The sequence below is a fragment of the Nicotiana tabacum genome, chromosome 7, assembly GCF_000715075.1.
Source record: "Nicotiana tabacum cultivar K326 chromosome 7, ASM71507v2, whole genome shotgun sequence".
In the NCBI taxonomy this organism is placed as follows: Eukaryota; Viridiplantae; Streptophyta; class Magnoliopsida; order Solanales; family Solanaceae; genus Nicotiana; species Nicotiana tabacum.
The window spans coordinates 126,777,912-126,789,457 of NC_134086.1; the positions used below are offsets into that span (position 1 = coordinate 126,777,912).

At 33.6% G+C, this 11,546-nt stretch overlaps 1 protein-coding gene across 3 annotated transcripts; it reads left to right on the plus strand.

The window, feature by feature from the left end:
- The first annotated feature begins 5,286 nt into the window (after positions 1–5,286).
- LOC107783222 (uncharacterized) lies at positions 5,287–10,131 on the plus strand. Of its 3 annotated transcripts, none has more exons than XM_016604192.2 (9): positions 5,287–5,869; positions 7,239–7,766; positions 7,891–7,956; positions 8,147–8,313; positions 8,401–8,548; positions 8,636–8,723; positions 8,819–9,192; positions 9,304–9,408; positions 9,500–10,131. In XM_016604192.2, exons 1-9 carry the CDS (start codon positions 5,729–5,731, stop codon positions 9,806–9,808), a joined length of 1,926 nt encoding a protein of 641 aa, XP_016459678.1. In that variant the 5' UTR covers positions 5,287–5,728; the 3' UTR covers positions 9,809–10,131. The 3 variants fall into 3 exon arrangements, with proteins under 3 accessions (XP_016459678.1, XP_075073702.1, XP_075073703.1); XM_075217601.1 differs by lacking the exon at positions 5,287–5,869 and adding an exon at positions 6,299–6,433; XM_075217602.1 differs by lacking the exon at positions 5,287–5,869 and adding an exon at positions 6,977–7,060.
- The last annotated feature ends 1,415 nt before the right edge of the window (positions 10,132–11,546 follow it).

Here is an 11,546-nt window from a genome sequence, read left to right on the forward strand (position 1 = left end):
GTGTTTTGTTTAACTGCAGCAGGTTGTTTAAATCATGATAGTCTTAGATGTTTTTGGTTGACGCCATACATTCCCTGTTGTCAATTTGGGGTTTAACATGGGCATGCAACATGTAGTATATCGAAATGGGCCTCTTGGGCCTGTTTTGCTACGTTGCCGTCTCTTTGGCATATTCCTGGGCCCTTCACGTATTGCTTATCCAATTGGGTCTGGCCTGTTTGAGGCTATAAGGCTTGCTGTTGGCCTTAGCCTCACCAAACAGTCAAGAGATCAGTTTTTAATATCAACCACTAAGTATTAAGCTCAATGAACCTTAGCTTCAGTATAAAAGATGCGAATTTCTTTAGGTCTTCTAGTTAATTAAATCAGCCTTCTTTTCGAATCTAGACTTGAGGCGCGCCGTGCCAAATACAATCTAAAATGCATGGCCCACCTTTAAATGTTTAATCCTTAGAAATCGAGGCGTGCCATTTAGTTGAATTTTCATGGCCCTCGCAAAGTTAAAAATGCATAGTTGCTTTAGGCACGTTATTTTAATAATTACCTTCCTAAACTTGGGTGCGCATTTATGTGACCCAAATTGAAATCTCAACAATGTTAGATAGAATACGTCGAGAGCTGCGGGTGCATTTATGTGACGTGGTTCAAGACGTATTTTAAATGACGTTGCAATTTTTCCTTAAAAATAAATAAAAGCGGTTATAAGTTAAAATATACCATAGGCTAAAACATGTATTAAAATCAGATAATAAGCCAATAATAACAGTTGAATGGCCGTGCTAGAACTACAGAACTCAGGAATGCCTAATACCTTCTCCCGGGTTAACAAAATTCCTTACCCGGATTTCTGTGTTCGCGGACTGTAATACAGAGTCAATCTTTGCCTCGATTCAGGATTCGAACCGGTGACTTGGGACACCATAAAATTATCACAAGTGGCAACTCTGAATTTTTAGTAAAATAACCCCGTTTCGATTGTCACTTTAAGTTGGAAAAAAACTCCCTTATACCCTTTACGGGGTGTAGGAAAAAGGAGGTGTGACAAATATTAGTAAATTAAATAATGCTAACAAAAGCCCAAACCAAAATCAATTCAATATTAATGCTAACAAAAGACATTCAATTCAATATTACGAACGAGAATGTATTGAATATCTATTTTTTTGTTTTGCAATAGTTTAGATAAAAATGCATAACCTATTTTTATTTTTCTTTAGCATTTAGTCATGTAATTAATACTCCCTTATTAGTCTATTTATTTTAGCAAGACTTGATACTTTTAGATTATGTTTATTTTTATTATGACTTTTTAATTAGCAATAATTATATTACATAATTTTATTATTTTTTGTTGTTGAATATTTTAGGATAATGCCTTGACACATCTCATATTTTATATTATTTTCTTGAAAAATACTTTATATAGTTGTATCTTACTAGGATTAAAAAAAATATTTCGAGCATACGTTATATGTTTTGTTCTAGAAATATTTTACCAGAAAAAAACTTGAAACCCAAGAAAAACCGAGATTGAAAAACCCGAGTTTTATTGGTTTGGTTGGTCTTTAGATTTAATAACCCGATACAATTTGTTTAGTTTGGTAATTATAAAATCTGAACCAACCCGACCTATATATAACCCTACGTACCACATTCAAGTTACAGTTTGGAATCTCAGTGCTTTACTGTTTATTAAATTTTTGTTACTTCCTTGCTAACTATATAAACAGAAAAGTCACCTATCTAATTGCTCTCTATAGCTCATCAAAACAGCCCCAAAAAGATGTCATCGTTTTAATTTTAATGGATTTAACTCCTTTAGCATCCACTAATTAATTAGAAGAAAATTTCCGTTGGTTGAATGAATATAATGTGCACTTCCAGCCCTATAGTGCAGCCATATAACTATATAAGTATATATCCATTTCTGCTTCTTTCCGAAATGAATGATCGGCATTGTCTTATTTACAAGATTACCAATCTCACTTTTTACCAAGGATTTTACTTGTATAGATATCTTTTGGGTGAAATGATAGTGTGAAAATTTCTTTGCAATAATGAAGTATATAAATTAAACTCCTAGTAAATGGTCCCTGTAATAAAAACATCCTTCATTTGTATTACACGGGGCATGAGTACATGTATCTTTGTTAATTGTCTTTTCTAGATTAGTCCATATAATAATGAATAAGTATAAGAAACCATAGGGGAGTAACTTAATTATGTGATATTTGATGGGTCCAAATTAAAAATAAGAAAAGACAGAATGTGGACTAGCATAATCCTTATAGTAATATTAATAATGTGTTAATGTATCATGTATTTATGCCAATTGCCATGTTATTTGACATCGATCATTATATTTCGTCCGAATGTGAATGAACAAGAGTATCAATTAGTTTACTATATATTTAATAAATGACAGCCTAATACACTAAGCTTCCGCTATGTGCATGATCGGAGAAGGGTCGGACCATCAACGTCAATTGTACACAGCCTTACCTTGCATTTTTGCAAGAAATTATTTTCACGATTCGAACACGTGACCTTCTGATCATATGACAACAAGTTTGCCAGTTACGTAAAGGCTCATCTTTAAGTTTACTATATAATTAGTACTTTCTTTATTATACTAGTATTTTACTTCCGTAATAATGTCTAAATCAAATAAGATAGCTAAATGATCATTGTGGAAGAAGTAACTAGATAGATGGTTCACTAATTTGATGGAGAGTGAGAGTGAGAGGGGATGAATTTCAACTTGATAAGACTTGGAACAAATGCTAAGAGTAGCCTAATCATCAATTATATTTCAAATCCCTCGTTTGATAAGACAATCTCAGAGACACTTTGCATCGAAAAAATAGCTTAATTAATCAATGTTTCGTTATAGTGTGTTGCCAATAGATTTACACTTGATCAGTTGTAAATTGTAATTATTCTTTTCAACTTAATATAATTTCTTTTAAATAGGTTGCAGTTCAATCACAATCTTTCATTTTAAAACATTTTAAAATATTGAAAGTATTCCGGTATCATTATTTGATATAAATTTCTTGAATACAATTTTCATATATTTAACTCAAACTTAAATATTGACGTGATATATCTTTTTGTTAAACTCATTCGCTTGGATTTTCCTTATTTATTAATAAATTAATCACATATATTTGCACATTTGCACAAGCGGTCAGATGCAGATGCTATATTAGCATTAGGAGTGTACATAAGTTGGGCTGGTTCGGAGTTTTTAATTAACAAATCAAACCAATTGTATCGAGTTATTAAATCTAAAGACCAAACTAATAAAAGCCGAGCTTTTTAATCTTGATTTTTTTCGAATTTTTCGGGTTTTCCCCATAAAGTCTTCGTAGCACAAACTATAGAAGTTGTGCTCCAAATATTTCTCTAATCCAAGTACGCAGAACTATATAAGGTGTTTTTCAAGAAAATAACATAAAATATGAGATGAGTCGTGACATTGTACTAAAATATTCAATAATTTTACATTGTACTAAAATATTCAATAATAATGATTATAAGATCAAATAAAAAATATTATTAATAAGCCACAGTAAAAATAAAATAATCTAAAATTACTAAGTTGCTAAAATAAGTACGACTAATAAGTAATATTTTTTACATGACCATATACTATAAAAAAAGTTATGCAGTTTATCTAAACCATGGAAAAGCTAAAAAAATATATATATCAAGCACTATTGTCATTTCTAGTACAATCGCATTGAATATCTTTTGTTATCATTAGTATTGATTTGATTTCGATTTAGACTTTACTTGAGTTACTAACATTTATGTAGTATAAAACTTATTGGAGCATTCAAGAATTATAAGTCCAAATTTAAAATAATGCGTTAAAAGATAAACTATGAAAAAGTTTAAGAAAATATTTATAAATTACACTACTATAATTATTTTTATATACTAAATATGTTTAAAACTTCTATATATGTAATGTCGGGTTGATTTGATTTCGGTTGATTTTTTAAATTAAAATTAAATCAAATAAATTATGATCGAATTTCTTTTTCCAACACCAAACAAAATCAAATAAAAATATAGTCAATTTTTTTATTAGTTTGGCGCAAATTATTGATTTGATGGGATTTATCGATTTCCATTGTACACCCCTAATTGGCACAATGGCACTCATAAATACTCCTTCCGATCCAAAATAAGTGATTTTTTGGTCTTTTTCTTGTGATCCAAAATAAGTAATTTTTTCATATTTCAAGAATAAATTAATTATCTTTTTTCTACATTGCCTTTGGAGTAATTAATATTAAAGTATGTGTTAGGAGTATTTATATGAAGAAATACTAAAAGTTAATATAATCAATTCTATTACTAATTAATATTAAAAGATAAATTTTTTAATATGCATGAAAACAATAACAAACAAAAAAATCACTTATTTTGTAGGAGAGGAAGTAAAGAACACACCTCTCACAGGAAGAGAAGTTAAGAATTTGTTACTCTCGATAAAAGAGAAGAGTAAGATGCAAATGTAGAGAAAATTTGGAAACTTTTGAGGGGAACAGCACCATTCCCATTTCCCCAAACTAAAGAAAGAATTTGCACAGTTCAGTTTTACTAGTATTAACACAGCACGAAGCCCTAAGTTTGCCACAAACACCTTGAGAAGGGACATTTCTCTAGATCACTAAACCACAAAATAAAAAAAAAACTACCTTGAGAATTGGGTTTGCCTAAAAATCATGGCGACCATCAATCCCAAGATTATCTTCATCACCAAGATAAAAGCAAATAAAAGGAAAAAAAAAAAGAAGAGAAAACAAGAAAGCTCTTTCTCCACTTTCTCTAAAGCTTTGCTGCCCTGAACTAAAATGGATTTAATTTATGTATTCTTGTTAGGTAAAAAAGTCTTACATCATCAATATATTTTAGTACGTCAGGGTAAATATCGTGAAAACAGTATTTTCTAGGAATATGTAGGATAAGAGTGAGTATAATAATCCTTCTTCATACATAACTTAGTATACCAAACTGTCCTTTTATGTTACGGTGAGTAACTTGTCTAATTTATGTGATAGAATTTCATAATTGTATGAACGAGTATTTATAATTATCTTTTTAAAGGATGTGATAGTAAAACTTTTGCGAACAATAGTTAAACCAAGATAAACGTAAAGACCTTGCCATCACTTCCCACAAACCAAGGCTCCCAAACTTCATCATTTTCAGTTAGACAAGTGAAAAAGTAAAGAGACCACAAGTAAACAACACAACAAATAAGCAATAGACGTGGAAAACAACAAAGAAAAAGATTCATCTCTCTCTCTTCTTTCTAATTGTTTCTCCATTTTTCTGAAAGAGAGAATATAGAATTTGAAATAGCGTGTACTCTATAGTAAAATATAATTTCTGAAAACTAGTTAGTATAGTGGAGTAATAATATTGTTTTCAGTCACAAACTCACGGCGTCTGTCTCCAGTTGGTGTTGGTGTCACAGTGATTTAGACGTGAAAGCGCCCATCATATCATGTCTATATTGACATTGATAGTTGATATGTCACTTGGCTTCTTCATGTCCTCTTTGACCCCTATCTAGCTACCACCTACCCCCCCCCACCCCCCTAATTTTCCTTTCTTATACTAATATTCATTTATTATTACTATCTTTTTTTCTTTCCTCCTTTATATTTTAAAGTTCTTGAACTGAAAAAGATAGAGAGTTAAATACAAAATGGGATCTTTAGGTGGAGAAGTAGTACAGTTGAAGAATAAGAAGACAATGTGGTTATATCCAAAGGTGATGGGTGTTCATCCTTCTGAAAGATGGGGTCATTCTTCTTGTTACTCTAATGGCTTTGTTTATGTTTTTGGGGTAAGTTGAGAATATTTTTTCATGAGTTCTTTTATTGTAAGTTTGATAATAGTAAGTTTTTCTTCTTTCTATATTTGTTTCTTGAAAAATATTGGCTGGAACTGTATTTTCCCATTGCAGAGAGGATGTTGTGGATTGAAAAACTATGAGTTAGTTGTGCCGTGCTTTCATTCCTTCATGTTACTGTATGGTTATTTTTGGTTATTAGCTGCTACTCTTTCTAAAAAACTGTCCTTTTTGTTTCACTATATTATAGTATACCTCTTTTTTTTTTTTTTTTTTTCCTAAAGTTGATAAATCAGCTCAACTAAACTGGTGTATAGATGCATGGTCCTTTCTTGTTTTTCCTTCCAGGAAAAGAAACAAGAAAATGAAAGAATGGAATTAAAGGGAAAATAAAATGAAGGATAATTCAATTTTCTGCTTTCAGTTTTGTCTCTTTTGTACTTTCTATATTTCGTTTTTAACCTAGAAAATACTAGTGTTTTTCTGTAGCTAGTATTTTGAATTTGTTGATGTTCAAGACGATTCAAGGAAAAGAATGGACAAGGCCTTTTCATCTCGGTTGAGTTTTACATTACTGTTTGTCATTTATTAATGATATTTTAAAAAAAAGGTTTCTTAACTCGGTTTTTGGGACTTTTTAAAAACTCAAAAACTACAAAAATTGATCTTTCACGCAAAATATTCATTGTTTGGTTGGGGAGGATGTCAAACTTTTCATAAGATGTTTTTTTTTTAATTTATATATTTATTTATTTATTTATTTCCTTATGTTTCTTGTTGTCTAGATATTAAACAGGAGGATCGTGCTATTTTATTTTTATTTTTATTTTTTTCCCCACTGTTCTTGAATAGTTGTTGTGGGACTTAAATGTTGCCCAAAACAAAACATCTTTTGGTAGGTGAAAATTAATCCGTTAAGATTTATCAAGAACAGAGGCGAATTTGAACTTTATGAGTTCTAAATTCTAGGATAGCTACGTAACATGCTAGTAACGGGGTTCTGAATTTCATTTTTTACATATTTTAAGTGATTTTCTTAATATATATAGAGTTTGGACTTCGGCTTCTGGCCCTGATCAAGAAGACAGCTTTCCACTAGGCTGAATATGTCTTGGTCCTGTTTGACACGTGTTTGATAAAAAAAATATTCTCTGTTTGAGAGATTTGCTAATTGGTTGCTAATTGGTGTGTTAATATGTTCATCAGCATATGTCTAGACAATTTTATTTGCTATTTGGTTGATATGTTCTAGCAGTTTTAAATACACTCAGAAATTTAGCTGCTAAATGTAATATGTCTATTACATAATTTCACCGTTACAATCTTACAACTTATTCAATTAAGTCATATTTCTCCATTTCAGGGATGTCGCGGTGGTTTACATTTTAGCGATGTACTTGTACTAAATCTCGAGGCAATGGCTTGGAGCATTCTTGTGACTACAGGGCAAGGACCAGGGCCAAGAGATAGCCACAGTGCTGTTCTTGTTGGCCACAGGATGGTCGTGTTTGGGGGTACAAATGGTTCGAGGAAGGTCAATGATCTCCACATATTGGATATCAGGAGCCAAGAATGGACTCAACTTGAATGCCAAGGCATTCCGCCTTCACCGCGTGAAAGTCACACGGCTACTCTTGTTGGTGGTGATAAAATAGTGATTTTTGGTGGTAGCGGTGAAGGCGAGGGGAACTATTTGAATGATTTACATGTTTTGGACCTAAAAAGTATGAAGTGGACGTCTCCCGAAGTGAGGGGTGAGATGCCTATTCCCAGGGATAGCCACAGTGCTGTTGCAATCGGTAATAGGCTCTATATATATGGTGGAGATTGTGGTGACCGATATCAAGGTGATGTCGATGTGCTTGATATGGATACACTAATGTGGTTAAAGGTACTTGCTTCAGTCTTCATGATTCCTTTCTAATTCATATAGATGTTTGATTCACAGTCTGGATATTGAGATAAAGATTATCTAAAGATTGTGTAAGCTGATGGTTACTTCATTTTCTTACCAGCTGGATGTTCTTGGACCTTCACCTGGTGCTCGAGCGGGTCATGCCTCTGTGAATTTTGGGTCAAAGGCAAGTAACTGATGCTGTCTGTAGTCTTTCTGTAAATAGTTACTTTGCTTTAGTATGGAGTGAAAATTTGTTATCTTTTTCTCCTTACTAATAATTGTGTGCTCGTATAGACGCACTTTCAACTGTTGTGCTGAACCTTCATTCTAGTTGAGCAATTATCTGAATGATCTTGCAAATCCGTGCTTTACAGGTATATGTGATTGGTGGAGTTGGAGACAAGAAGTACTACAATGATGTTTGGGTTCTTGATGTGACAAATTTTTCTTGGACTCAGCTTGATGTAATGGGCCAAAAACCACAGGGGCGATTTTCTCATACCGCTGCTGCCAGGAACACAGATATTGTAATCTACGGAGGGTGAGTCTTTTTCCAGTTTTAATCCATTCTTTCCTGTTAATTCCAGTTGATTTTGTATCTTTAAATTTTGTTTCCTCAACCTTGCAGTTGTGGTGAGGATGAGCGGCCGCTCAATGAGTTGCTTATCTTGCAGTTTGAAGTAGAACATCCTAATGGGAATAGCGGCGTTTCTGGTGGCAGAAATACAAGTCATTATGATAAGAAAAGGTTTCTGAGAGAGATACACAATAGCTCGGTAAGATAGACGAAAATCTTGATTCTTTTCTTATGAAGTTTAACTATTTGAGATCAAATATCTGATTCATTTTAATTGGATTAACAGGATGCTATCTGTAGGGGAAAGAAGGAAGATATAGTAGCAACGGGATCTCAAGAGCTTGAGTCAAAAGCAGCTTTTCGCTTTAGTTCTGGTAGGTTATGAAATGTTTTTGTCATGTTAGTAGTAAGTAGTTTCAAGAAATGAACTAGGCATGACTAACTTAATAACTTTCATGTATTTCGGAAGACACATTGCATCCAAAGAGGAGAAGAATGAGTAACAATTCACACATATTTAATCTGGAGTCGGAGCCGGAAGATCAGTCTCCTTCTCTATCTCAGCGTTCACCTCCGTCCCAACCTGATCCAGAAATGAGCTCTGTTAAGCCAGGCTCCGGTTCTGGAACTGCATCACAACGGTTTCTCTTAGCAAGACAGCAACACTTGACCCCTAACAATTGCCAGCCAAACCAGAAGAATGTCATAACAAGGAATCCTCGTGATATGCAATTATTTCGTGAACAATTAATTCCGTCAAACTCAGGACATGTATCTGCCGTTCTTATGGATAAGCCGGAAGTGCAATGCCAATCCTTGGAGGCCGGACGATTCCACAACTTGGTATATACGCCGTTCAAGTTAGCAATATTTTGTTGGTCATTTTACCGTTCATTGTAGTATTCCCTTTTTTGTGTTAAATAAGAACCTAATATCTGTATATATATTACTCAGATTGGGGCTGAGATCCGGGGAAAAGTCGATGGAGCATTTGATTCTGGTTATCTAATGACAGCCATTGTTAACGGAAAGATTTTTCGAGGTGTTCTGTTTGCTCCGGTAAGCTCACATACCTACTATACCACTCACTTTAACCAAAATTATCAAAGTAATTAAACTCAACATTCACTTGGATCTTCTTATAAACAAGGCACCGGATCTATTACCACGAGGAGGACCCGTCCTTGGTCAGAATCCTTCACCCCCTCGAGGACAGAATATTGGTGTCAACTACGCAAACACACACGTAAACCATGTAAGTCTAGCTTGTCGAAGGCAACCTCAACAGTTGGTACAAATGCAAGTTCAAGAACTCGGACGACAGAGCTTAGGGAAGGTTCCAGTTAGAAGATCAACATCACTAATGAGATTATCTCAACTAGACGAAGATGCAAAGCAAAGAAGTGAACTTGAAGGAGTGGTTCTCACACTAGGAGGTCCAGGATGTGGCAAAACCTAAGATAACTTAATAAAACTATGTAGAGAAGTAGAAATTGTCATATGTGGTCTCATGATGTGTGTTTTGTACATGCTAAGGTAGATGAATCCATTTTCCATTATCCCTTTTAAATCTTTAATTGTTAAGTTGACTGGTAAAGCTAGTTTAGTCTGCCTCCTTAGTCCTTTCCATTAAATTAATCAGCTATGTATCCACTCTTTCTGTAATATGAAGCAAAGTTTTGGTCATTGTCCAGTAGTTATTTTCGTTTTGGTGTGCATAACATTTGATCAGCGAGTTGTTAGTTTGACACTTGGAATTATAGTTTACTGTTTTAAGCTATGCCAAATGCCTTTCTTTGCAGCTTGTTTAAGCTAGTTCAACCTAATTCTTTCTTCACAGTATTTTTGGTGAATTTTACTTTAATCACGAATTACATTTTCAATTATCCACTGTTGGGTTTAAACGCACACGCAAGTATACATAGTCGACAAGTAATAAAGTGATAAGAAAGTATCGTTCCCACGAGGATTTATGAGCAACTATTGTCCAATCTAAGTTATTTATAAATTTAATGCTCAAGTGAATGTGAAGATGATTGTGATTTTTAGGTAGAATACATAAAATACCACCTGAACTTGTATCCACATTCCTCTTACACACCCGTTGATTACTGGGATATTTTAACAAATCCAAACCTTTCATATGTGTATTTATGACACACTACTTTTATATTTGACCACTCTTTTCAAATAAATGTATATCACGCACCAATGAGATGACGACACGTGTGTTAACTTAAGAAAAATAAAGAAAACATTTAAAAATACTCCTGTTCTTCTTCTTCCCAAGCACAGACTCTACCGCCGCCCGGCCGTGAACCCCCAATCACCCAAAATCCCTTTCACTATTTGATAAAGACATGCTTTACATGCTTCATTTTCCATGTGCATCAAAACAAGAAGAAAATTCTATCTCTCACCACCGAATTAACTCTCCACCACCATGAAATCCTTACTCAACCAATCCTCTGACGCCCATCCTCCATAGTCGTCGTTGGACACCACCATACTCCTTTGAAGAAAATATTCCCAAATTGTCGCCTTTCGCCGCCAATTATACTACTAAGCACAAAATTCCCCCCACCGACAATTATTCTTCATTACCTATCCATGAATCTACATCCACTTCCTCCATTCAAATTTATATTTTCGTTCGTAGTCCCTACTTCACCAACATCATATTAATACTAGAATTAAGTTAAAGGAACCAACCCATCGCCTCAAGCAGTTAGAATAAACAATAAAAAGATGGTGAAGGTCTGATAAATTTTGGGGCCGAGATCTCCGATTTTTAGATTTTTTAAGAGGGATTTTTGAGAAGAAAGAATGGAAGGAAATATAGGAGAAAATATAGGATAAAAGAGAGAGGATGAAATATTTTCTGGTGGGATTTTGGAGAAAAAAGAAACAAATTTTCTTTTCTCCATTGTTGCCGGAGAGTTTTTTGCTTGTGCTTGACAAAGAAGATGATGATTAAAAAAATAAAGAATAAAAAAGGAACATGTGGCATATAAAAATTCAAAATTCACTCGCCTATTTTGTGTGAAAAGCACGTGCATGTCACGTCATAAAAGTAGTGTGTCATAGACACACATCTGAAAGGTTTGAGTGTGTAAAAATATTTTCGTGATCAAAAAGTGTGTAATGGGGATTTGGAGTACAAGTTCGGGTGGTATTTTATGTATTCTGCCTGATTT

Bases quoted from the DNA above. Each gene is read 5' to 3' on its own strand.
- LOC107783222 (XM_016604192.2), top strand. From the start codon at position 5,729: ATGGGATCTTTAGGTGGAGAAGTAGTACAGTTGAAGAATAAGAAGACA. The intron at 7,767-7,890 runs GTACTTGCTTCA...TTTTCTTACCAG, and splicing joins ATACACTAATGTGGTTAAAG to CTGGATGTTCTTGGACCTTC. The intron at 8,314-8,400 runs GTGAGTCTTTTT...TCAACCTTGCAG, and splicing joins GATATTGTAATCTACGGAGG to TTGTGGTGAGGATGAGCGGC.